At 45.1% G+C, this 26,318-nt stretch overlaps 1 protein-coding gene across 3 annotated transcripts in view; it reads right to left on the bottom strand.

Moving 5' to 3' along the window:
* Positions 1-244: 244 nt before the first annotated feature.
* Positions 245-26,318, bottom strand: part of nlgn3a (neuroligin 3a) — a 143,091-nt gene continuing 117,017 nt past the window's right edge. For all 3 annotated transcript variants that reach the window (XM_075481149.1, XM_075481150.1, XM_075481151.1), the window contains 2 exons: positions 20,621-21,410; positions 245-2,982 (listed from right to left, as the gene is read on the bottom strand). In XM_075481149.1, the coding sequence (XP_075337264.1) occupies positions 2,139-2,982; positions 20,621-21,410 (1,634 nt within the window). In that variant the 3' untranslated portion in view covers positions 245-2,138. The remainder of the gene's footprint in view (positions 2,983-20,620; positions 21,411-26,318) is intronic.

Below are 26,318 nucleotides of genomic sequence, written 5' to 3'. Positions count from 1 at the left end.
CCCGAGCTGTTAGCCTGTTTTCCTCATGGTTTCGGCACGAGAAAAGGAGAGAGGAAGGAGAATAATGACAAAAATGGAAGAGAGGAAGTTTTTGGGGGAGCTTTGCACATGCTGCAACAATATATATATTTTTTTTAACTCATTACAAATAAACAAACAAACAAACAAACAAACAAACAAACAAAAAGAGTCATAAAAGGGAGGAAAAAAACTTTGATCCAGAGAAGAAAAAGTTTAGTGAAACTTTATACTCTCCATTTTTTTTACAGTTTTAATTTGGCACATGGCACAATCAGCATGTATGCATCTGGTATACATAAATAAATAATAAATATTTTATACATAAATATACATATAGAGCTCTTACAAAGACACCTTGAGTGTTCTTGGCTTGGTATGTTCCAAATGACAACATTGATACGTGGAAATTATTTGAGTTGGTGCTTTTCAGTGTGAAAAGTGTTCTCCATGATATCATCTCCAATGAAATCTCCATAGAAGCCCTATACATATATGTATGTATGCCCATATTTATATATATATATATATTCAAAGAAATACAAGTGTGCACTGATGTAGGTTTAGTCAGTGCAAACAGGCCACTGTCTGCTTTTGAAGAGGAACTCTTACAAAGTCAATGGAATCATGTCAGTTAGTTCAGTTGAGTCTTTAGCTATTTTTTTCTCTTACACATAAAATAATAGATTTATTTTGTAATCTTTAAGCAAAATTAGACATATATAACTTTTAAAATAACAAAAGTGCTATGTTGCAAAGACAGACACCCAGATATGCAGCAGAAACACTACTGGTGGTGAGCCAAAATCAGCAACATGAGAAAGTAGTCCCCCTCCACCTCACCCTCCCCAAATAAACCACAATATAATCTTAAAAAAAAAAAACATCAACAAAAAATAAATTGGTGCACAGACACATACACTAACGCTCTCTCTCTCTCTCTCTCTCTCTCTCTCTCTCTCTCTCTCTCTCTCTCTCTCTCTCTCTCTCTCTCTCTCTCTCTCTCACACACACACACACACGCACACAAGCTCGCTCACTCACAAATCTTGCATTTGCAAGTTCCGACAATGTGTCTCTTCCTTTATCTTAGCCACTGGACTGCACTTGCCTGCAGCAAATGGGAGATAATTTTCACATGTACACAAACACAAGGGTGCTTGAAGCTGCATGTGTACGTGCACACTTTGTGGAGATAATATCTGAGAGCTTAAACAGATGAGTTGGCTGTAAAAGATGCACTTTTTTTCTTAACAAAACAATCACAGTAACATTGTATTTATCTCTGCCTTCTCGTCACTTGGCAAAAGCTGTCCCACACAAATCATTTCTATACAAGCTAAAAAAAACAAACAAAACAAAAAAAAAAACACCATTTGTGTGGCTGTTGTGTTGGAATGCAACAGAAAAATACACAAAAAGCTAAAACAAATGGAAAAAAAAGAGATGTCCAAAATAGGTTTAAAAATCTACATCTGCATATCCTCTCAATTCCCATCTTCGATTCAGTCTCATCTTTGAGTCTCATCTGATCTGCTTGTATTACACTCCACGGGGAATAGTCTCAGGGAGTAAAAATAATGACAAAAAAGACAGAGCTCCGTAAGGCATCGAAACATAACACAAAACAAGGAAGCAATTAAAAACATTTTGCGAATATTGACAAAGAGGCCATTGTTCTAGATGTGTCTCCAACAGGAAGAAGGAATGGGAAATAAAAAGCACTTTTCTTTGTTTTTGTTATGAATACAAGGAAAAAAAGTGTTGATATCTCCACAGTCTGCTTAAAAAGGCTTTTAAAATGATTATTTTAGAAAAAAAAACACTGCAGAAAGAACCCCTCCCCCTGTCAGGAGAAGGGGAGCAGTTTGATTTTGGCAGCTCTGCACAACTTGACATCCACAGAGAGCTCTCAGCAACTCTCCTCATAGTAAAAGTCTAGTTAAATCTCCGCACGTTTTAATCCGACTCTTGCCCTTCCTCACCCCTCCCCCACCCTGTGATATTTATAAAACACAATCCTCTCCTCAATTCGTTTATCCTCCCGCTCCTCCTCCGCCACCCTGCCGCCGCCTCCTCCTCCCCTACCAGCGCCGGCTGCACCCCTGGCCTTCTTAAAGCTATACGCGGGTGGTTGAGTGGGAGTGCGGCAGGCCGGTGGAGTTGAAGCCAGTTGTGAAGGTGTTGTATGGGTGTAGGTTAGGCATGCCTACCAGGGAATTGGGAATCATGGTGATTGTGTTTGGGGTCATGAGGGGGATGTCGTCTGGAGAACGCCGCAGAGTGAGCGTGTAGTCAGGCAGTGAAGCCAAGCGCAGTGCCCCTTCATTGCTGTTCCCCGCCTCACACTCATGGTGCGTTTGGTTCATCTGCAGTGACATGATCTCCTCCTCAGGCGCATGGTGGCCAATGTCGTTGGAAGTGCTCTGGCGCTGGGGGCTGGGCTGCCCGTGGCCGGAGTCCTGCCGTCGCTTGTCCTTGCGGTAGTAGAGGGCTGCGAAAGCTAGAACGTTGAGAAATAGCAGAGAGGCTCCCACAGCGATGGTGACACTGAGCTCTGTAGAGTAATCTCGTTGGTTCTCTACCACAAGCGGCCCTGTCTCTTCATCATCGCTCCAGGAGTCTTTATTCTCACTGTTATAAGCCGGCGACATGGGGGGGCGATTGGTGTTGAACGGCCAACTTTTCTTAGTGGACAATGTGTTCTGCGTCGTGTCTGGAGGTGGCACTTTTGTGGTGGTTGAAGTGTAGTGGAACATGTCATGAAGGTTGTAAAGGTGGGGCACAAGGTGTTTCCAGAAGGCCACTTTGGTGGCACGGTAGTGGTCGCGCACACGTGGCTTCAGGCCAATATGCAGGTACAGCTGGTCCTGGGGGTTGTACTTGGACCATGCCACCTCTTCAAAACGATTGGCCTTGGTGTGGATGAACTTAGTGTCTTGGGGAACTGGTTTGTTGGGGTCTCTACAGGCGAGGAAGAAGCAGATGGAATAGAGTTAAGTGTAATTCTGACAGTACATTTAATTATTCATGCTTTCACATTCGTATGGGGCTAGGAGACATGCAAATAATAATAATAGCAAAAAAAAAAAACAAAAACATTTCAGTATGAGTTCCAGGTTATATTTTTGCATGAAACCATTGCAGATAAAAAAAAAACGACCCAGGTGTGTATGCACTATATCAACTGACACTGATTTCTTATATTCTCCAATTTCTCCCAAGCCTTCCTCTTCTCCCTCTCTTCTTTGTGGGCATTGTATGCCTGCCTGTCTCATCCCCCATCTCTTCTGTCCCCAGATGTTGATCTTATTTTGCTTCGGAGGCAGCCCACCCTAGAAAAACCAGGGTAGCAGCTTTTAAAGTAAACACACATGAATAAGTCAGCAGGCTTTAGGGCTCGCGTCAGGAGGCATCTTGCTGTTGATAATCAAATGCTGGTGGAGCCCCTCTGCTAATTGCTCAAGGAAGACAGCACCAGTGTGAACTGGCATCGAGTGCACTGATGGAAAGTGGACCATATTAATCTAGACACTAAGGGAAGTGTAGAGCCTTGAGTGTGTGTGTGTGTGTGCGTGGACATCATCTTTTTTTGTGCATGAGACTGAAAGCTGGGGTTGAACTTGATGTCTGATTGTGTGTGAGGGTGAGACGAGGAGACTTTTCTGGATGCAATACCCCTTTTGATCTACAGAGTTCACTGTTCTACTTCACAGTTTTTTGTTAACTAGAACAGCAAACCATTTCAATTACAGTGGAGCTATTGATTTATTGACTGAATTAACATATAGCAATCTCCGACAATCACACAACTCTTTGTTGCTGTACAATGTCAGGAGTGGGAGTTCTGCAGTGCATGGTATTGCTTTTGGTACAAACTAAAGGACTTTCTTTGGAGAAACCTGAATCATAGCTGAGTGGCCATGAAAACACAATAAGTGATGTTGCAACAGTGAACAGTGGAAATATGCTGTTTCTCCAAGTGTCACGAAATATCCCTTTGTGCATCTGAATTTAATGTTGGTGGCAAGTGAAGTTCAGATTTAGTTGGGGATTTTGGGGTATGGAAACAAATTTTTTTTTTCCCCTTTTATTTGGCGCAGGCTGAAAAGACCTCCAAAAGAATTAAAAGGGATGCCAGAAGAATTCACCCTCCATCCTCTCTTCTGTTCGTTTCTCTGCTGTCAATTTTTATTTTTCAGGTCAGTGCTTCTGGGAAAGGGAGAGAGGGAGAGGCAAAGTAAATTGAGATGGCTGAAGCTGAATCCCTGGACCTGGGCTGGTGTCAGCAGAGCAGCCTGTAAATAACCTCTTTTATTAGGCCCGTAATGATCCCCAATGAATATTGACAGCCAGACTATGATGACTTTGTAGCTGAATATCAGTAATTAAGTTTCAAAGGAGCGGGTGGTGGAGGTAAGGTCATATTGATCTCCCCGAGCGCAACATGCCAGCGAACAGGATGTCAATGGGGCAGCCTGAGATGTGGTTGTCTGCAGCCTGCATGCTTCATGAATTCTTACAGGAGTGTCGTGCGTGCCATCACACAGGCACGCAAGCCAATGTTCTCCTCCCTCGATCTCTCTCGCTCAAATACATGACAACAGTAATAGAGGTCAGAGCTGTCTCCGTTAATGGGAATTCTCTACTTCCACAACGCTGCAAATGCTCTCTTTTCAAGAGGGTCAATTAGCTGAATTGTGATGGCAAAAATATTGTATAAAGGTATTTGGAAAGTTCTTGCAAAACAATCAGCGTGTACAGGGAGTAAAGAAGCAGTGATGCAGTGGAGTTAGAAAAGCTCTTTGGTGGCAGTCTGGCTGGTTCAGTGCAAGTGAAGATGAATAATTTAGGGAACACAAAGAAATCAATGTGGCATCTTTAGTTAATTTGATTTGCCGCATTAGAGAACAACTGGCTGCCTTATCTAATTACACACACATATGCTTGGGTAATTGTTGCAAAGTCAATAGTAAACAGGCAGCATTCCTTTGAACAGTTTCTTCCACTGCTGCTCAACTTTGGGCAGCTTTGTGGCTTTGAAGTCCTGTCCTGGAGTCAGAGGGAGCAACCTGAACTCAGGCTCTGCAACTCAGTGTGATGAAGGCTGCTTGGTTACCCTGCTCTATGTGGATGTGGGCTTACCGCGTGATGCAATGTCAGATTCACTTTATGTTGATTCCCGAGAGCAGTGTTGCTTTGTTCTCTGTCTTTGGCAAAATGGTGCTGTTTCCTGCAGGTATCAATGTGTCAGGATTCTGTGCAGAATTGACTGAAAGATAACCTTATACCATCTCTATTATACACCGATCTGATACAGCATTCAAATAATAATGTGTATGTCCCCCTGACGTCTTTAAAACTGCTCTGACCTGTTGTGGTATGGACATGGGATCTCTGTTGGTACTGGATCCTTTTGGTGTTGTGGGTTGTAAAACAGTCTTCTTCTGCTAGTTCAACTGGGATCTGGGAAGCTGGCTCTTTGCTAGGTTCGTCAAGCCATTCATGATATCTTTTTTTTTACTGTTCTTTTTATTATTGTGTGGATGGGTACATTGGTTTAAAACAATGTTTAGTTAGGTGGTACATGGAAAAAGTAACATCAATATGAATGCCAGGAACCAAGGTTTAACAGCAGTACTTTGCATTATAACATTAGTATTAATGTGATTCATTCTCTTGCCAGAGCTCTAAACAAAATGTGGCAACAACAACAGGCTGGTGAACACTGCAAGAGTGAAGAGGATGGAATCTACAATATTGGAGCTGTTATTTTGTCTTCTCTTACCATGCATACGACAACACAAAAAACGGAGCATTTATGTAATATGTGTTATGTAACACAGTACTAAGAGAACGGCAAAGAACGTCTTTCATTGTATTCACACAAAGCTTCACAAAAATGTTGCTTTCACTGTTTTCAGAAACTAAAATAAAATAATCTTACAATCTTCCAAACCATGTTGACCTGATGTAACATATGTGTGCTTTTATCTTTCAAGTCTGATGCAACACTTTGAGGACGCTGGAGCAATTACGGTTTTCTAACATATTAATAAACATGAAGGTTAGGTCACTTGCAATAAAAGCAGGAATGTTTAACCTCTCAAATGTTTTTTACTTAATATTTCTGGTTTCTTCAGTGGCTGAGATAGAAAAGCCTCAGGTTCATTTTCTTTAGCTTTATATAAAAAATAAATATATAAATCTCTGAAACTGCACATTTTCAGAATTAAAAACAGAACAAAATCTTCAACAGAAGATTTCTGAAGAGAGAAATCTGATGACGAGTCTGCTGTTAAGGATGAGCAAACAGTTTCAGAAGTTACTGAAACCTAAACAATTTTCAACAAAGATTAAAGAAAACATATCAAACACATTTTAAACATTGCCTATTCTTGTCAAAAGCGGGCAAAGCTTAAATAGGTTGGGACAGGTAGTCTGTGCCAGAATAACCTAAGACTTTAGGTGACACCCTGCACTTGAACCTCGCTGTCATCCTATCATTTTAATCTAAACACCTAAAATAGTCAAGAGATACGACTCTAAAAAACTGTGTTGTTGTGCTCACTGCATGTGCTCAGCTCTACAGCAAACATCTTATTGTGAATGTGGGATAAAGTCGTGTCTGTGGTCCTGTTGGGCTCTCAGAGCTCCCCTGCATTAGCCTGCTTCCTGTCAGACCTCCCACCTAATCTGGATGGTCACTGAAGCTGCGGCTGCACTTCCAGGCAGAGGAGAGGGATTATTACACCCATAAAAGCGGGCGTTTTAATGGCCTCTCAGATTTCCTCTGATGTGTTCATATGTCTGTGGTGCTATAAAGCATCGCCTTCATCTCCTCCTCTGCCTCCACTTCCCTTCCAACGCTGATGACCCGTTGACCCCTGGCTAACCTTGGCTTGCCATGCGTGTTTAAGTGCTCCCGCGTGTTTGTATCTGTGATTGATGGGGAGTTTGCGAAAGTGTGCTTCATCTCATGTCTGTCTGTGCGTTCCTTGCATGTGTGTTTGCACTCTATTTGTGACACATCATGGCATATTGACCTATTCGACCACACAAAAGCAGTACTTGAACTCAAGACCTGTCATGTTTCACAAAGCCGCACACGCTGTGGGGCAATGGAATGCTTCTCTTAAAAATTATATAAGAAAACGCTTTCGGTACTTTACTGTAAGATTTAAACAGCTCTTCTATAAGACACTGTGCCACCAGGATGACAGACACGACTCTCGGCTCTTGACGCTACCTACACATGTGGAAGAATGGGACCTGAGTTCATTATCTATTCTAAGCCCTATCTGCAAGCACTGATGTAAAAGGTAGATAAGGGGGGAGAATGAATATCATTTTCCTTCTTTTTTTCATTTCCCATGTACCTCCTTCCCCTTTTCATCCTGATGTAATTTGAAGCGCCTGAATGATCATAGACCTGGCCATCACCAAATCTGAAAAGACACGTTTAGGTGCCCTAAGGCAAAAGACGAGAATCTATTTTCCCTGCACTCAAGGTCTGTGAGTATTGAGCTGAGTATAGCTGCTCAATATGAAACAAGGGACATGCATTAACTTCGCGGCATTGATTTTGCTAAGCTGCTAAATATGCAAAGAGGTTTTTTTTTTTGTTGTTATTGTTGTTGCTCTTGTGTAACAAATTCATCCCCTGCAGTTGTTTATCTACTTACCAGGTAATACAAAGTAAGAAACTAATTCTAATTTCCATTCCGGCGCCAGGCTGCCGAGCACCTTACCCTGCATTGTCTCCATTTTAAAGAAATGCACTCAATCTAGACTTAGGCTCGGAGTGACAAAAGGGGGCAAATTCAGCACTGAGTAGGCAAATCATCAGGCTGTGCTCTTTTACCCTTCATGTGGTTACACGCTGGGGCACAGGGCTGAGTGATGCAAGGTTCATATTTAATGGCAGCCTTCGGTTCAGCAGGCTAAGTGATGCAGAGCGAGGCGCTGTGACTTTGGGGTGTGTTGAAGTGTTAGAGGACACAGCTCCTGGACCACTTCTTATTATGGACGCTATCGATTTGTTTGATTAGATGAGTGGCAGCAAACAAAACACCTCCCCTACAAGCACTTTGCCCTTCTCCTAACCCATTTGTTTCCTTCTATACATCTAAAGTGTGAATATTCAAAAATAACTACACATTTCTTTTAGTTTTATCATATTAATTCTGTTTCAATCTTGCAACTGAGATGTATACATGCAGGTGTACTTCCTTGTCTACTACTCCCCTGCTGCCCTCTTTATATTGCATTCAACGCACACCATGAACACTGATCAATGGCATGGCAGCCCCTTAACAAGCCACACCACTTCCTTACCTCCTCTGATGCAAATCAGGATATTGGCTATAAATCTCCCATCAAGTGAGTGCCTATTTAATGGAGTAAGTAGGCGGCTATGCCATTCCACAATGTGAGGCATTCACATACTGTTGTTACAGGTTGAGTTGGTTTAAATGAATGGCAAAAGAGAGTGGGGTATAATCTTAAGTAGAAGGAGGTAGGTCAGTAATGAGCGATGTAACTGCTGGAGCAAAAAAAAAATGGCTAATACTGTGCGTGAATGAGGTCAGATAGCAGAAACAGCTAACGTATAAGTGTTGTTAATCCTATGGAGAAAGGGTGCTTGCTACAAGTGGGAGGAACACAAAAGAAAAATCAACAAGCAGCGTTGTAAATCATAGCATAAGCATGCACTCAGCTTTTATCTTTTATTTTTTTACTTTTGTTTGGTCGGCTGTCATTGTCAGTAAACCAATCAATACTGCATATTTAAGCTCATGTTGTGAATGTAGTACATTAGTGCCTTTTCTGTGTGGGATAACGAGAAAGGCAGAAATGGACTAACAGTGGAGGAACTGAGGAAAAAATTCAAAACATGACAGCACTCTGTTCTTTAACTATCTTGCAAGGCCTTGCTCAGTATCTGGCACAGCTCACATGGAAATCAGTGGGAAATGAACATCAGCAGTTAAAAAAAAAACCCAGAAGAAGTGAGAGATGGACCAAAACATTTACAGTACTAATGATATAAAATGATTGATGTTCTCTGAGATTTTCATCATTCTGTTCTTCCTGAAGTGCGTAGCCAGTGTTTTTGTGTACGCTTGTCTTGGTGAACTTGTATTTGTGTTTGAACAGGCGTAGAAGTCGCAGCATGAGGACTTGTAGCAAAAGTTTCACAGACGCAGTTGTGGCACAAAAGCATAGCTCAATTGTGCCTGTCAGTAGTAAAACAAATATTGCAGCTAGGAAAATAACTCGCAGCTGAATAAATCCCCAGCCTCTGAAACATCCCTAACTCTCAGGAAAGGATGGGTTCATAGTAGAAATGCACACGTGCACACTCTAAGAAGATTTGACAGTGTGCAGTCTCTGTATATGCTTTTATGCTTCACTGATACTTTGGGGGGGAAAAAGGCACAGGGAAAGGATTTGCCCGGTAAAAATGACGCATGTGAGCCAGGGACAGAAAGAGCTTTGGGGGGGGAATGCTGCTATCATACACACTGCTGACATGCAGCTAAAGTGTCACAACATCGTGTCCCACATGTTTTTACAGCCGATTTAGAGATGGGGCAGGAAGTGCAATCTGGGTCAGTTCATTACGAACATCTGGAAGGGCAGCAAGAGCTGCTTTACAGATACAGGCAAGATGGCTGTTGGACAGGCCAAGAAGTCAAAGGGAATTCAACTGGGTCTTAATTAAAAGTCCTCAAGAGCCACTTTGGTTTGGGTGTTGTTGAAGGAGAGAGCTCTATCCCCTAGCATGGTGTATTTGAGGAGAGTGAACAAAATCTGTGGGAAATATCTAACATCTTTACCCCGACTAATAAGTTGATGGTAGATTCCCTTTCACAAGTTCGGGGGAAAATATGCTGTAGCGCAGTCTACTGAGTTTTATATTATGCTGGCATCTAATCCAGTCCTCTTTACCATTTGAGTGCCTAATTGTGGTTTGCCTGTAATCCCTTTGTCTGGAGTCATGCCAGAGCAACACACCTGATGGATACTTCCAATAACATGGAGAGCATGATGTAGAATCAGTTTATCTTCCCGCTGCTCTGCTTCTAATCTTAATCAATCATTGACACGGAAATCCACTGATTTTTTGCAAAACTGACATGGGGTCAGCAGTAGAGCAATGTGGCCTTTCTGCTTTTGTTTCTTGCCAGGCTCATTGCCAGTTGAGGGTGATAGCCTGTGGCATGTATTGAATCAGATCGGTTATGGGCAACGCTGTCATTAGAATTAATTTAGTTGACACCACAAGATCAGTATGCAGAATTATTCAATACATGAATATTGCTACCTTGAGGCCTCAAACTTTTATAACTAAAATGGATCAAAATTTCTCTTCTTACACCAGCAAATAATATTCTTTGAGGATAAAAGAATTAATTAAATTCCTTGTCTACAAAGTTGTATGCATTGAAAAAATATTGCTGCCAGGTGCATGAGGCTGCTGTTTAATCTGAGCATCACTAATGGACCTCGGTGCTTCCTTGAGGAGCAAAAACAACCAATAACAGACCATCTACACAAGTCTGCCATTAGTAGTTCAAGGTCCCTGCAGCCAGATGACTGGATGTAAATGCCAATCTTATTGGACTGCAGATGATATAGAGACAGATAAAAACAGTACAAGATTTCAGTCAGCATCCCATTCAGGATGGAATCAATATTTCTCTGGTAACAGGGATTGTCAAATTAAATTTAAGTTGCTAGAAATGATTACTAGTGGTCACACAAAATGGTCTGGCTCCGTGATGGGTGGGGAAATTGAGCGTCTTGGGGAGCGAGTCACCTAGGGCACGAGTGATCGACTGAGCCCAGGCTGAAGGAATCAATACCACCGAGGGCAAGAGTTTGGTATGCCTCCCTGATAAGTCTTTGTGTCTTTTTGGTCATACGTAGAAAGAATTTCAAGCCAAACACACATAGAGACAAGCACACACATACTGTACACATATAAGTATACAGAAAGGCAGAAGCCCAGGCCAAAAAAAAAAACGTCCCTGAGAAAAGAATATCGAAAGTCACGTATGTAACTACGGTTCTATGAATCCTGGATGACCGCCAGAGGCGGTGCTTTCAAGCACTGGATGATACATCTTGCGCATGCGCAGGTCGAGTGTTTATACCAACAACGTCACTTGTGACCCCCTGCTGACCCCGGAGAGCCTATATACTTCCGGCAATATCAGCAGGTCAGTCCTTACAGAATCTTCTCGCGAGTATACGAGGATTCTGAGTGACAGAACGCTCTGGCGGTCATCCAGGATTCATAGAACCATAGTTACATACGTAACTTTCGTTCTATTTCATCCTTACTGACCGCCAGAGGCAGTCCTTTCAAGCACTGGATGACTAATACCAGAAAAGTCACGAGGAATCCAGCACCTACTCACTTTATTGAGAGGAAGCAGCAGAGTCGGGCAGCAGGACCACAGCCAACGGGTTGGGAGTGGCAACATTCACCCGATAGAACCTGGAGAAGGTACTCGGTGACGCCCATGACGCTGCCTCACAGATGTCTTCCAGGGGAACGCCCCGTAGGGCTGCCCATGAGGTCGAGACAGCTCTGGTGGAGTGGCAGCTCACCCCAGCTGGCTGGGGGCGCCCACTTCCCTCATATGCCTGGGTGATGGCGTCCACCACCCAGTGAGACAGTCGCTGTTTAGAGAGCGCACAGCCTCTCCGAGGGCCACCGTAGCAGAGGAAGAGCTGGTCCGACTGCCTGATACCGGCAGTGACTGGAGGAACTCCAGAATCCTAGGGACAGGACAGTGCACAGGGTCCTCACCCCTGTCCAAGCACCATGTAGTGAACAGCCGCCACCTCTGTTCATAAAGCGCCCAGGTAGAAGGCGCCCTCGCGTTTAGGATGGTATGGCAGACCTCGCCAGAGCACTCAGTCAGCATCGGGTCGGGCCCTGCAGTGGCCAGACCCACAGCTGCAGGCGGGACGGGTCGGGATGCCAGATCCGACCCTGCCACTGAGACAGGAGATCCCTCCTGTCGGGGAGGCGCCACGGGGAACCGCTGCAGAGCCTGTGCAGCAGTGGAAACCACGTCCTCCCTGGCCAAAAGGGGGCTACCAACAGCAGCCTGTGGCCCTGCTGGAGGACCCTCTGTACCGTAGGGACTATCAGAGGGATCGGCGGGAAAGCATAGAGGAGAACCTCTGGCCAGTCGTGGGCCAGAGCATCCTGTCCCAGGGGACTGCTCTCCTCTGTCAGGGAGAACCAGAGGGGGCAATGGGTCGACTCTTCTGAGGCAAAGAGGTCCACGTTTGCTCTGCCGAAGGTGGCCCAGATATTGAGCACCACCTCCGGATGGAGCTGCCAATCCCCCGGCGGAGGCTTGCCACGGGAGAGCAAGTCCGCCGTCTGGTTGCGTTCCCCGGGCAAATACATTGCCCTTAGGCTGGCTAAGCGTGGTGCTGCCCACAGCAGGAGGTCCCGGGATGCCTGCAGTAGCAGTGCAGACCTGGTGCCACCTTGGTGGTTTATGTCCGACCGCACTAGTACATGTCGGCCCCTCAAGAAAGGGAGGAAAGCCTGCCACGCTCTGTGTACAGCCCGCAGCTCTAGTGCGTTGATGTGCTGTGAGCGGTCCCACGCCGGCCACAGCCCCTGAGCTGTCCGGTTCTGCCACACGGCACCCCACCCCGAGAGGGAGGCGTCCGTCGTGACTGCCTCGCGACGGGATGCAATGGAGCCCATGGGCATGCCCTGGAGGAGAAACGAGCGCTTCTTCCACGGGGCCAGGGCAAGAAGGCTCTCTTGGCGTCCAGGTGAAAGCTGTGCAACCACCTCTGGAGGGGACGCAGCGACAGCAATCCTAAGGGGACCACAGCAGCCGCAGCTGTCAGTTTCCCCAGGATGCGTAGGAACTCCACGTAGTGGAACCGCCTGCCTTCCCGAAACGGGAGGAGGTGGCAGAGGATGTCGTCCACCCGCCGCGGCGACGGGCAGGCCATCATGGTGACCGCATCGAGGGTCACCCCAAGAAAAACTGTGCTCTGTGATGGGACAAGGCCACTCTTTGTAAAATTCACCCTGAGGCCCAAACGGGCCACATGGGAAAGAAGACACGTCGTGTCGAGGGCCGGCTGAGACTGGGACGGCGCACAGACGAGCCAGTCATCCAGATACGGCAAGATCTTCATGCCCCGCGACTGTAGGCGCGAGAGGGCTGCCATCACACACCTGGTGAACACCCGTGGGGAGAGGGAGAGACCAAACGGGAGCACCCTGAACTGGAAATGACGCCCCTGAAAGGCGAATCGCAGAAACTGCCGATGGTGTGGCGCCACAGGAACTCGAGGGCTTCCAGAGCCGTGGAACCAAACAGCTCCCCCGGTTCCACCGGAACACTGCGGAGGGTTCTCCTGCAGGCCTCCGAGAGAGGGGACTGCGCCAACCAAACCTGGCGGCGAGCCTGTACGAGAGTAGCCATTACTCGTCCCAACTCCCTGGACATCAGTGCAAAGGCCTGTAGAGAGGCGTCAGTAATACCGTGGACAGAAGTGTCCAGCTCAGTCTCCTGCAGGGATGACGACAGGGCGAGCAGCAGGTGGGACATGGAATTACCCATGCGAGCCATACGTGCTGCCGCCTCATAGGCCTTCAACAGCAATTCATCTGTAACCCGGCACTGGGGGCGAGGACACCTCGCCTCCTGTCTCAGAGCCTCATTGGGTGAGACGATCAGGGCGGCTATAGTGGGCTCAACCGCTGGCATGCGGTCCAGGCCGAACTTGGAGGCGTCCTGCATGGCTGCCAGGGTCCGAGCATCAGCTGTCGGACGGGCAGGGGCCCTAGGGTCCCTCCAGAACTTCTGTAATTCCCTCAGATACTCTTCTGATGGAGGTACAGTTAGTTCAGCGGGGGTTGAGGAGCGCCTGAAAAAGGCACTGGCCGAAGCTGGCTGAGCCTGCGGCACGTCCAGCTGTAGCCTGGCTAGAGCCGTACGGATGGCGGCTCCCACAGAGCCGTCCTCACTACCACCCGCAGAGCCACGGGCTGAAGAAAGGGAGCCCGCTGCAGAAGGACGGGAGGCTTCGTCTCCCAGGAGCACGTCCGAAGCGTAGTCCTGAAACATAGTAGCCGAAGCTGCTATGGAAAACGCATCCTCCTCCGGCCCGAAGGAGGCCGCTGGAGGAACAAGGGCACCTGGCTGGGTTGCTCCAGCCCCAGGCTGGAGAGCCAGGAGGAGGGACTTTATGCTGTCAAGCTCCGCTGTCAGCTGATCCACTCTAGAAGTAAGCCTGGACCCCTTGGCCCTCTTCCTGGAGGTGGGGCCTGCAGTCTCAGCAGGCCGACGCCGTGGTCGGGTAGACCGAGACGGGGCCAGCCGCTGGTCAGGGGTCAACTGAGGAGACAAGGGAGGGCCCAACAGGCGCTCTACCTCGGCCAGCCTTGCAGCCCTGACAGCATGAGGCAAAATGCCACAATTCATGCAGGACTCGTCTGAGAGACCCTGCCTCAGATGTCCGAGGCCGAGGCACGAAGGACACAGATCATGGCCATCCTCAAGCTGTAGAGGAGCCATACAGGCCGAGCAGGAGTGGTTGTGATCCATGTCGGGACCACCTCTAGCTCTATATCTATATATATATATATATATATATATATATATACACACACACAGTGTATTTGACGATAGTACGTATTTATGAATTCTTATTCATATATTTCTTCTTCTTAGTTATAGATGAATGCTGGGAGAGGGAGCCGAAAACGGTGCCTTCGCCAACAAACAACTATAGGCCCCTTGGAGAGGGGCAAGTAAAGGTTTTTTTTTTTTTTTTTTTCAAAAGAAAATTCTTTACTTATAGATTTTCATACAAAAGAAAATCCTTTACTAATAGATGAATGCTGGGAGAGGGAGCCGTAAACGGTGCCTTCGCCAACAAACAACTAGGGCCTATAGGCCCCGTGGAGAGGGGCAAGTTATGATTTTTTCTTTTTTTTTTTTTTTTTTCAAAAGAAAGTCCTTTACTTATAGATTTTTTTTTTTTTTTTTTTACAAAAGAAAATCCTGTACTCACAGATGAATGCTGGGAGAGGGAGCCGTAAACGGTGCCTTCGCCAACAATCAACTATAGGCCGCCTGTTCTGGGAGCGGGGGGCGCACACGCCGCCGTGCACCAGGAGAGGGGCAATTGCTGTAATTATACACTGTCTATAGTCGGATGCCGGGAGCGGGAGCCGCACACGGTGCCTTCACTGACAACCACTATTGGCCACCTGTGCTGGGAGCGGGGGGCGCACACGCCGCCTTACACCAGGAGAGGGGCTATTGCTGTATTCATACACTGTCTATAGTTGGATGCCGGGAGCGGGAGCCGCACACGGTGCCTTCACTGACAACCACTATAGGCCAACCTGTGCTGGGAGCGGGGGGCGCAAACGCCGCCTTACACCAGGAGAGGGGCTAGTGCAAGTTCTATTTTAGCTATAGATGGATGCTGGGAGGGGGAGCCGCAGACGGAGCCTTCACGACAACCACTATAGGCCACCTGTGCTGGGAGCGGGGGGCGCAAACGCCGCCTTACACCAGGAGAGGGGCAGAACAATAGCAGCAACAAAATCAAAGAACCGGCACAACCGAGTTGGCCGCTTAACATGGGCAGGTTACAGATGCCGGGAGAGGGCTAGCAATGTAGCCTTCACCGACAATGCAACTATAAACAGACTGTTACTCACGTGCAGCGCACAGCACCGGGAGAAGGAGCGAGCATGCTACCTAGACCGGCGCTTGTAACAGCTGGCAGTAAACTTCATCAGCCGAGGGAAAGAAAAAAGGTTACATACCTCTCGGCAGTTCGTTGCGGTCTCTGAAGGGCGAGCAGCTCGCAGCCTCGACGGGACGTCGCGAGACCACCAGCAGCGAACGATGAATAAAAAATTGGTTTTAGAATTCGTCTCATATGCAGACGCAGTAACTTACCTTGCGCAGCGAGAAGATGAAAGGGACTGACCTGCTGATATTGCCGGAAGTATATAGGCTCTCCGGGGTCAGCAGGGGGTCACGAGTGACGTTGTTGGTATAAACACTCGACCTGCGCATGCGCAAGATGTATCATCCAGTGCTTGAAAGCACCGCCTCTGGCAGTCAGTAAGGATGAAATAGAACTCTGTTGAAAAATGCCTCTTCTGTCCCAAACTATCCATTTTAGAGCTTCTTCCTCTTTTCTGCTGCACAGGAGTGCTTCTTAAAGGCTCTAGCATGGTTGCCGCGTCTGCTCGCGCGAGCGGTGTTGATGACGTCACAAGTTCGTGCCCGCCATAGGACCCTATATAGTGGCGCAAGTCGTTGCGCGCCAGTAGTTGCAATTTTCTCCGTCACAGAGGTGGCGCTGCTACGTGAAGGTTACCTCTACTCTACAACCACGAAAGTGGAGAAGAAAACAATGCCGCTGTCAAGAGCAAGAATACTGTAATTAATGATACTGCTGCAGTTTTCGGATCATTTTAATTTTTTAATTCAGTTAAAAGAGGTGAAGGTTTGAAGCCCCCGGCATCAACAGAGTCTCTGCCCTCTTCTTTGCCTTCACGTATCTGTCCCGTAGCTTCTTCCACACATTCTTACAGAACTCTCCCTCTTTCCCCAAAGTTCTGCCCATCTCTGTGCACCAGTTTGGGGAGTTTACGTGCTCCCTGTGCTGTTTCACTGCAGTTTCGTACAGCTGCCTGTACAAACGCACCTCCTCACTGAGCCTGGTCTCACATCGGTCCATCCGGTTCGTTGTGGTCGGCGCCGCCAAGTTACAAAAATCGACTGGTGCATGACAACGCGCTGCGCCGTCTTTTCAAGGGAAGCGCCAGGCCTGAAACGTCATTTTGACGTCACGGTCCACCACCGCCGTGACAGACGCGGCAACCATGCTACCGCCTTAAAGGGCTGAGATAGGGATTCCTTTCTGTGAATTTCTATTAACAGCTTAGCAAGTTTGTAATTGTGTGATCACTGGTTTTACTAATTTCCATGTACAGCTGTCTTAAAAACATCCAAGTAAATTGTGGGGGAATATTTATGCTGTTAGATGCACTACACCAAACACCTGTCTATAAAGATAAGATGGATTAGAGATGAATTTGTTCAATGTAAACTCCCAAATGACGCTGTTAATAACAAGTTCCTGACTGATTCACAACTCTGATGGTGAATTAATGTATTGTGGACTACACAATAGACAGCTTCAGGCTTTAGGTAGAGTGAGATAACTGTTGCACGGCAAAAGAAAATAAAGCTTCGCCTATGTGTGTCACCAACACTGCGGCCAGAGCCAAGAATATCTTGAGTTGGCTTCAAGTCAAGGTAACAGTCTATTGGGTAAAACCACTCAATTATTGCCTTTGACAACTCCGGTATAGGTTGACTCTTTTGCGTATTTACTATTTTCATAATCGCAAAGGAGATAGTTTGCTATGTTTCCCCTAGCATTCACACATAATATCAAACTTGTTCTTCTTCTTAATGAACAAAAAACGGATGGCATACTAGTGATGTATATAATGATTTATTTGTTTACCATCACTCAATGACTTATTTGGTCAATAAAACAAACTGGAAAGTGTCTGTTCCATCATTGTATCTGCTTAATCCTGCACAAAATGACTTAAACAGTTAGTTAATGACTAAAGGAAAATTCCAGGGCCCTCATTTATCAAGCGTTCTTAGGAACAGATCTGTGCGTAAAGCGTGCGTGCGATCATTCCTGAGCAAAGTGTGGGATTTATGAACATGTACTTGAACTTAGAAATGTGCCTAAATCTACGCACAGCTTTGACCATGCTTACGCACATTGCCTAGTGGTAGAATTACGAAACTGCAAATGGTGTGTTGATTGCTGCACAGGGGAATATTACAATGTTCATTCAACAAGCATTACAGTATGTCTGACGGCATTTGGGTCCGTGTAGCCTATGCAATTCCAAAGCACGGTGCATTAGACCTACCTGGCGTTCATTGCATTTCATTCAGAGTGTAACAATAATTGTTTCACCAGAAGACCTGACAATAATCAGCCTAGTTTAATTGATATGGGTATAAAAGGCACACGTAGGACATGCCATTCAGAACGCAACATGGCCCATCTTGCATTGCTTGAGGATCTGGAAAACCGTGCGCTACGGAGGGAGCGCGTGTTTAGGGAGCGTGCAGATTTATTGTCAGAAAGTAGTGAGTGGCTTCTAAGCAGGTTCAGATTTCCAAAACATATATTGCTCGACCTCTGCCGTGAATTGGGGCCATTTCTCGAGTGAGAAACTAAGCGCACGCAAGCCATACCTGTGCATATACAGGTGCTGTCCGATTCCTTTATTTTGCAGAACAGCTCCGTGGGCCTTCGTTTACAAGAAGGAGCAGTTGAAGATGGATGGCTTATTGGTGAGTGTTGCGCAGCATGTTTGCAACATTGTATGTATGGTCAGTGTTCGAACTACGGGGGGACTTGGGGGATCTGAGACCCCCTGAAACTGACACGAGATCCCCCGAAAACATGATTTGGGAAATGTTGAGGGGTCTCTAAAATATTGGCAAAATGTGATTTCCCCTAATGAGTTATGATTGCAGACGCGATGCGTGTGTGGAGGTGTGGAGCCTGTGTGCGTAATTGGCATAAAGCTGTGCTGTCCGCCGCGTATGATTCTGTATTGCTTCTCATGTGTTTTCGAGATCTGAGTCAAGCGCAAGCAAGCAAGCAAGCAAGTTCCGGTGGCTTTTAAAGGGAATGTTGGTGCCATATATGGTTAATTGGGGGCGTTCCATGATGCAAATTAGTCTGATCGTGCCCGCGCAAGGTGAACTGGCAGGTGTGGTATTTATCATTGCAGATTACCTACCAGTGTGCGTACGACCTGTGTAAGAACGTTTGATGAATGCCGATTTTTTTGTACTTGGGCACATTCTAAATTTCACTCTTACGACAGGATTTAGAAGGGATTCTACGCACTAATGATAAATGAGGGCCCAGGATTTTTCAAGGTGAGTGCTATTTTCTCTTTCACTGGGTTTAATTAATTGATAGACAAATCTTTATGATTGAATCCATAATGAGAAAGTACATTGTGACTGGCAAACACTAAACTACTCTAATGGAAATATTTGGAGTAATTAAACATGAAAAAGTAAAAGAGTATTTGCGATGGACAGGCTCACTAGTGATTATTGAGTCTGACAAAATTGTGGAAAGCACATTTTATTCTACTAAAGAAAAATTGTGGTAGTCCAACCAAAACTGGAATTTATATACATATATATTTACTATATGTACAAAAAACAATCAATCTCGTCTTTTTTTTTTCTCATCTGGTAAACACCAGATCTTGAGTCCCCATTGAAACCGAGCTGATCTGGAGCCAATTAAAACCTGCTTCTGGTGCAGAGTCATTTTTACAAAGGTGCTAGATGCTAGACAGTAGTTGGTGTTAGCAGTTTTTTTTTTTACTAGTGTATAAAGGAATCTACAACGTATATAACCGTATATGACTATGCTAAGTGCCTGTGTAATTGTGTGTTACGAAATGATTACCAAAGGAGCAGTCCTGGTGATGCTAATCAGACCTGAACAATCGTTTTAATTATTTTATGTGAACATTAATCTATTTCCAGATCCATTATATTTTGCTGATTTAAGACTATTTGAATGGGACATTTGGATTTGATGGACACTCATATTTATTTGAGTTGTAGAATACAGAATAAGAGCAGCTATAAATTATAGAGAGGACAAGGAGAGAGCAGAGCAATGGTCATAGGCGAGGGAACTTGAGTGAATAAAATTACCTCCACTTAGACTTCACTTCAGCAGGTCACTTTGCTTTTAAAGCATTTTTCTTCAGGACAAAGTTCTTTAGTGTAGAATTTATCTATTAGACTGTCATCTTGGTCACACAGAAAGACTGTTTACATCCCTTTGTGAACATCTCAGGACAAAAACTTGACCATGTCCTAGTCTCACAAAGGTAGTCTGTGAGAGCTTCGCAAAATGTGGCTTGACATTGTGCTGCCATTCTTTGAAAAAAGCAAAGAAACAAACCTCTGTTTGCTTAAACTAAGCTATGCTTTACAGCATGTACCCTGTAATGTTATTCCACTCTTTCCATGGCAGCTACCTCTCACTCATGTAGACTTCTGTTGTTCTGCAGTATCTCTGCCCCCTGAGATTTCAGAGTGCAATATTTCCTTTAGTGAGACTTCAGTAGGAATCCTTTCCATAACATTGTAAGACACTTATAGTAACAGTATGAGAACTGTCTCTTGCAAATACAAGCCCTTTGCTGTAAAACATTGTTCCATATAATCACATAGCAGCTGTTTATTTTTCAGTAACAGTTAAGATTGGAGAGATTTTTGTGCTTAATGATGATTTACACATTTATCTTTACGATAATTGCCCATTTATTTTCAGCCATTAACTGACAAAGCTTTGAAGTTCTACGAAATAAAAGAAAAAATAAGATTAAAGAGCCCTTTGAAGGCTGATAAACCTGGTTATTATACATTTAAACTCAAACCATCGCAGCCATCACTATAAGGAAAAAATTATGTTAGAAAATATTTCTACTCACCCAGTTTTTGCAAAGTTGGTCCAGTAGGTCATGACCACAGCACTGAGCATGACATCATTTTTGGAGAAGTTACAGGGGAAAAGGTCAGTGGGACCAATCATAGGAATCCCAAACACATAGGGCACCTCATCCCCGTGGGCGGAATCTGACCATGCGGGCTTCATCAGGCTCTGGCAGTGGTGGTAGAAGGCGTAAAAGTAGGTGGGCGAGCCGTAGCGAGCATGGAGATCAGCTGTCACCACTGATGGCTCAACCCACTGATGGTCGGTAAACAGAGCTACCAGTGTCTTCCGCCTGGTCTCAGGATTGTCTCTGTCTGCCCAGTCTGTGTACATGAACTTAATGGTCTCTCTCAGTGTGTCCTTTCCCTCTGGGTACCCGTACAGACTGTCCACAAAATCTGACACAGAGAAATCAAAGTCGTTTCCAGACACGCCGTCCTCTGAATCCACCACGTTCTCCACAAACCGCAGCCCTTCCCCCTGGTTGACCCCAAGCATGATATCGTAGTTGAGGAACTCGCCCTGCTCCATTAGAATCTCAGGGTCGTCGGGAATAACATCGCCATCAATTACAGGTCCAAAGGCCACGTGGTACCTCGCAGGTTGTATGTCCTGCTCCACCAGCTCCCTGGAGCTTTTCTTCCTCAGGCAGTCCACCATGTCTGATGTGTCCAGGACATTACAGCCCACCTTCTCCGCAAGGAGACGTGTGTACTTGACTGGCTGGTAGTTCACCGCCCAGCTGGAGAGGGCTGATCCGCTCTGAATGATGGCTCTGTGGAATAGACCTGCACAAGGACACAGGAAGACGAGATAGAATGATGTTTAATTTGCCACTATTAAGGAAGATAATGCTGTTATGCACTATATGATGGTTGTTAATTTTGTTGCTGCCATGATCAAAAGGGGGCTGTCAGCTACACGGGAGATAAGAATAACAAAGGCCAGGCAGAACAAGTCCTTGTTGCCACACAGAACAATAATGGAATCATTGCTGTGATAATGAATGTGCAGATGGCATGGTCTCACAGACAGCTCCCAGACAGAGAGAGGAATCAGCAATCTTTTTCATCCTCTCTTCCTCCATCCATGGCTATATGCTCTGCTGGAGATAATATTGTATATTTGAGGAGCAGATGCTGCCAGTGTGGGTCAATAGGCTTTGTTACAAACGGAGCGATGCATCAAAACTGGCAAAACAATCTATACCATAAAATACATTAAGTCCTTTCCTTGTATGAAATGCACCACAGTTTGATTTAAGTCTTCCCTCACAGTAATAATTCACTTTTCAAGGTGGCTCAGATTGGATGAGCCTCAAACATTGCAATTATAGACACTGCATCAGTTATGCTTCACATAAGTTAAAAGTCCCTTTTTTTCCAACTGAATTCAACAGAAGTTTGTGGGAGGATTGCTATAAATAAAATTAGACTCCCACACCCCACATTTGCAGAAGAAAATGAAAGGCTCAATTTCCTCTGGCAACATAATGCATCATGGTGGCACACAAAGAAAGGCCAAACTGAACAGAAGACCATGGTCTATTGCTTGTATATTACATAAATAAACACATGTTGAACTAAAAGTCAATAGAACATGTGTTATGTGATTCTACATAGTTTTCTAGTGTTAGTGCGTGACTTGGCTCCAAAGGGAGAGGAGTCTAAAAACCACGGAACACAAATCTACAGAATAATGGGGTACACCAGCTGATGGAATTACATCTTAGTTGCAGTGCATTATTAAAAGGAATCTAAAATGAATTTTCACAAAGAGCAGATCCAAAATAACAAATTTGATTTCCCTAGATGTAATTCGATTTTATGTATCCTTTGAAAAAATGACTCCTCACAGACAAGAAAGGGATGGGAGCACGACATCCTCTCTCTCTTGGGTAGGTCTTCCTCACATTGCTGCCAGCGCCTTGGTCTCCCTGTCTCCCCTCATATGTCCCTCTGATATGGTTTTCACATTAACAAGTGTTATTTGACTGATCTCAGGGAAAATGAGAGGGGAAGCTCTGACCATTTACCCATGCTGCTTCATTGCTCATGGCACTATCACTGCCAGAGTCAAGGAATACAGCTGAACTTGTGTCCTCATAAACATCGGCTGAAATGCTCCCATTAAAAATTAAAAAATGTCACAAAATGAGACCACACTGACTAGTAGACAAAGATACAGGCATATAAACTTGGTTTGTGATTTCAGCATCAGTGTAGGTGGCTGTGCTAAGATCTTTGCGTTTATGAGGTAAACAGCTGACTTAAGTGCCAAATATATCACTTTGGTAGTCTTAATCAGAGGCGGCAGGGGGCTTATTTCCACTTGGCAAAGACAAAGTGTTTATTTACAATGCTATTTACATTTATTTGTTCACAAGTAGGAAGTAGAATTAATGAGTCTGGGTGAGCAAACTGTGAAATGTTTCTGTGGTGAGCGCGTCCTCTGGTACAAGCCTCATTTTGTTATTTTGAATGATGACTTTTGGGTGCTGTTATGACTTTTGATGGATTTCAATACATCTGTGGGTACATATTTTTGATTTATCCTCAGGGCAAGAGATAACTCAGTTTCAGCATTGTCTGTTTCTTATGAGGCTTTCAGCCTTCAGCTTTCAGTGGCCCTGCCCCAACACTGCCCTTTGAGCTGTCCTGTGGTTATGGGTCTCAGCATGATGGCGGCCTGGGCCATGTCCCAGGGAGCGGAAGCAGATGTCGAGAGTTTCACCCACTTGAAAGCATTAAAGAGGCAGAAGCAAGATGAAAGATGGTTGCTCAGAGGCAGAGAGGGGGCTGGGGCTTAATCCTGCCATCCCTCCCCTCTCTTCCTCTTCTCCCCTCCCCTCTCCTCCCAATACTCTTTAGTGGTATTGCCTCTCTTCATGTCCCAACTAAGATTGCAGTGGGCAAACAGAGGCAGCGATGGCACAGGGAGTCTGTCCTGAATCCAAATGCCTGCCAGCGATGCCACAGCCACTTTCGGAATGTCTTTGATCAGAAGTTGCTGCAGGAAAACGACTTCCAGCAGAGAAGCTCCTATGATTGCCAATACATGACATACATTGACATACAGAAGCGTTTCATAACCGTTTGCCATAACTGAAGAGACTTGAATGTATCTTGGCTTTGTCCCATGTTTACCGACACCCAAACAAACAGATGGCCGACTGAGGAGGAGGTTGCGGCCCGGTTGACACCACAAGATTTATCTATGCTTTGGTTGATGAAAGGGCAGAAGAGTGACTGAGGTTTTACTATTGTTTGTCGAGAAACATATAAATCCAGAACACATGAGCTGTCAGTGGACCAATAAATATGCATTAGAGCTGCATGTGATGAGCCCCACTGTGATAGGACGCTCACTGGGGAAGGTCAGAGAGAGAGAAGAGAAGAGCATGGGCTTTATCACCCGCAGAGGGAATGCACTAATTATCCACACTGGGAGGTGTATATGTCTATGAATGCACGTATGTGCACGCAAATCGGTGCTGACTTTGATTGATAAGACCCAGATATGATGAATAGACCGACAGATGACAAGCATCACCGTGATTGGGGGGGGTTAACTATTTGTGACACTGTTTAGTTTCCTCTGACATCTACGTGGTGAATAATTCCTCCCTCGATATTCAGATGAATTAAACACAGAGGGTCTAATGTAAAACCGTAAACATGAGTGTCACATTTATATCTGGCATATTTTATTTTGTAAAAGCAACAGATAGCCCTATCGTTATCTGCCAGTGTTTGACATGCGAGAACCCAACACCCAAACTGTGAGACGATCCATCAAACCACAGCGCTACAGGCAGATTGAGGTCACACTGAATTATGACTGGAGCTCCAAGGTAATCACTCATTGGACCCCTGCTTAAATGCTGTTGCATTGCCCTACAGCCGCCTTTGCGCTGCGGTTTGCTGGCCTCGACCGCGCTGCCCCCTCACTAGACACCCTTTAAATGGGCATGCATTTCAGGCATTGGATTGGTGGTGTGGCTTGTGGAGATAATTCAAAGCTTATAGATGGGGAAAAAGCTTGACCTTGGGGGTATGATGACCACTGCATTGCTTAAGGAGTCACATACACACTTACACACACCCAGAGGCTCAAACAAACGTGTTTAAGCCTGTTTAGAGAACAGCACTATGGATAATCTGCTAATACTAATGAGCCAGCAATGCAACATCACTTGGGAGTGACTAACATGATGTGGCAACTACTGTATGGGCTTGTGTGAAGGTTCAATCTGTGTTAATGGACAAGGATGCTCTGCTGGTGATGATAGCAGTTAGCCCCATAAATGATTGTCCTTTATAATATGGAACAGATGGCAAATTTCACTCAAGCATCAGCAGTGAGTATTATTAGTATATTGGACAATAAAATACATCCTGGAAAACCACTGCAGTGTCACTCGTATGTTGAAAAACATGTAAAAAGATGCATAACGTTAATATGATGTCCATTCGATCACCTTAAAAATTTGGATTGTCCAAGCCTCATTTTATGGGTCAGTGATTCATTCTTCCGAATTTATTTCTACATGACTTTAACAGGTAACAGGGGAAAAATATGTAAAGCAGCAGAATCTTCTCAACATTCCTCTCATGCACATAAAAGCCATCACAAGAGAGAAATAACATGGCCACAGGGACATGAATTTTCCCCTTTTTTTTCTCGCCCACAACTTCCATACTCCATCTTTTTTCCTAGCCTTCAATCTTTTCCTCTGCTCTGTTTTTCTCTCTCCATCAAATTCTCCCTGTCTCCTCATGCTGAGTCCCTCCCTGCTGATTATTAGATATAAGCCTGCGTTCATCGGAGCTTGAATCCTCTGAGCCATCTTACCTCCACCATCTCTTCACTGTAAGCAAATCTCCACAGACCCGTGGACTATGCAGAGCCCCCTCTGTTGCAAACATTTCTCTCCGTCTACCAGCAAACTAGGCTAGCACTCAGTTGGACACACTCGATAAGTGTTGCTCTGCCTCTCTTGCTGCATTTCACCCAAGCTCTCATTTTCTTTCTTTTTCTGGGCTGTTTTCTTCTTAACTCTCATCTCCTTCCAGGAATGCAGTGTTACAGTTTTTTTCCCCTCTTAATTAGGGGGATATATGAAGTGCTTTAATCCCATGTGAAAAATTCAAAGCCAACTGGGATATGAATACTTATGAAATTTGCCTAATTGTATATCCTTTGCCAATTGCAGTCTTGTAACACAGGGTTAAAGCTGCTGTCACCATGGCTACAACCTAAAGACTGCGTCCACTTAAACACAAGTGCTTCTGGTCTGATCATGCATTAGTCAATGGGTAATTTCACATTGGTCTGGCAGCCCTGAAACAACATCTACATTGTTTCTCTATTCTATTAAAATTTCCACCTAACCCTGAGCTTGTCAACATCAAAGTGATGTTGATAGAATCAGGAAAAAGGGAAGCTGCAGACTTCTGAAGGAGTGTCGATGAACATACTGTAGTTCCTGGATTCCCTCAGGCTACAAGGAGATACTCTAAGTTCAAACACACCCATGCAAAGCGTCTCTGAGGATTTATCAGACAATACCTGTTTAATTAGTTAAATGTGAAATATGACTTACTTGTAATTAATTGCACACGCTATTTGCTTCCTTGCTATTTTATGGTAGCTGCTACTATTGCTACTTAACTTCATATCACAGGATTTACTCT

Source organism: Odontesthes bonariensis, chromosome 13 (assembly GCF_027942865.1).
Source record: "Odontesthes bonariensis isolate fOdoBon6 chromosome 13, fOdoBon6.hap1, whole genome shotgun sequence".
Classification (NCBI taxonomy): domain Eukaryota; kingdom Metazoa; phylum Chordata; class Actinopteri; order Atheriniformes; family Atherinopsidae; genus Odontesthes; species Odontesthes bonariensis.
Note: the sequence above shows the minus strand (reverse complement) of the source record. Positions and strands in the feature narration are given on the sequence as shown.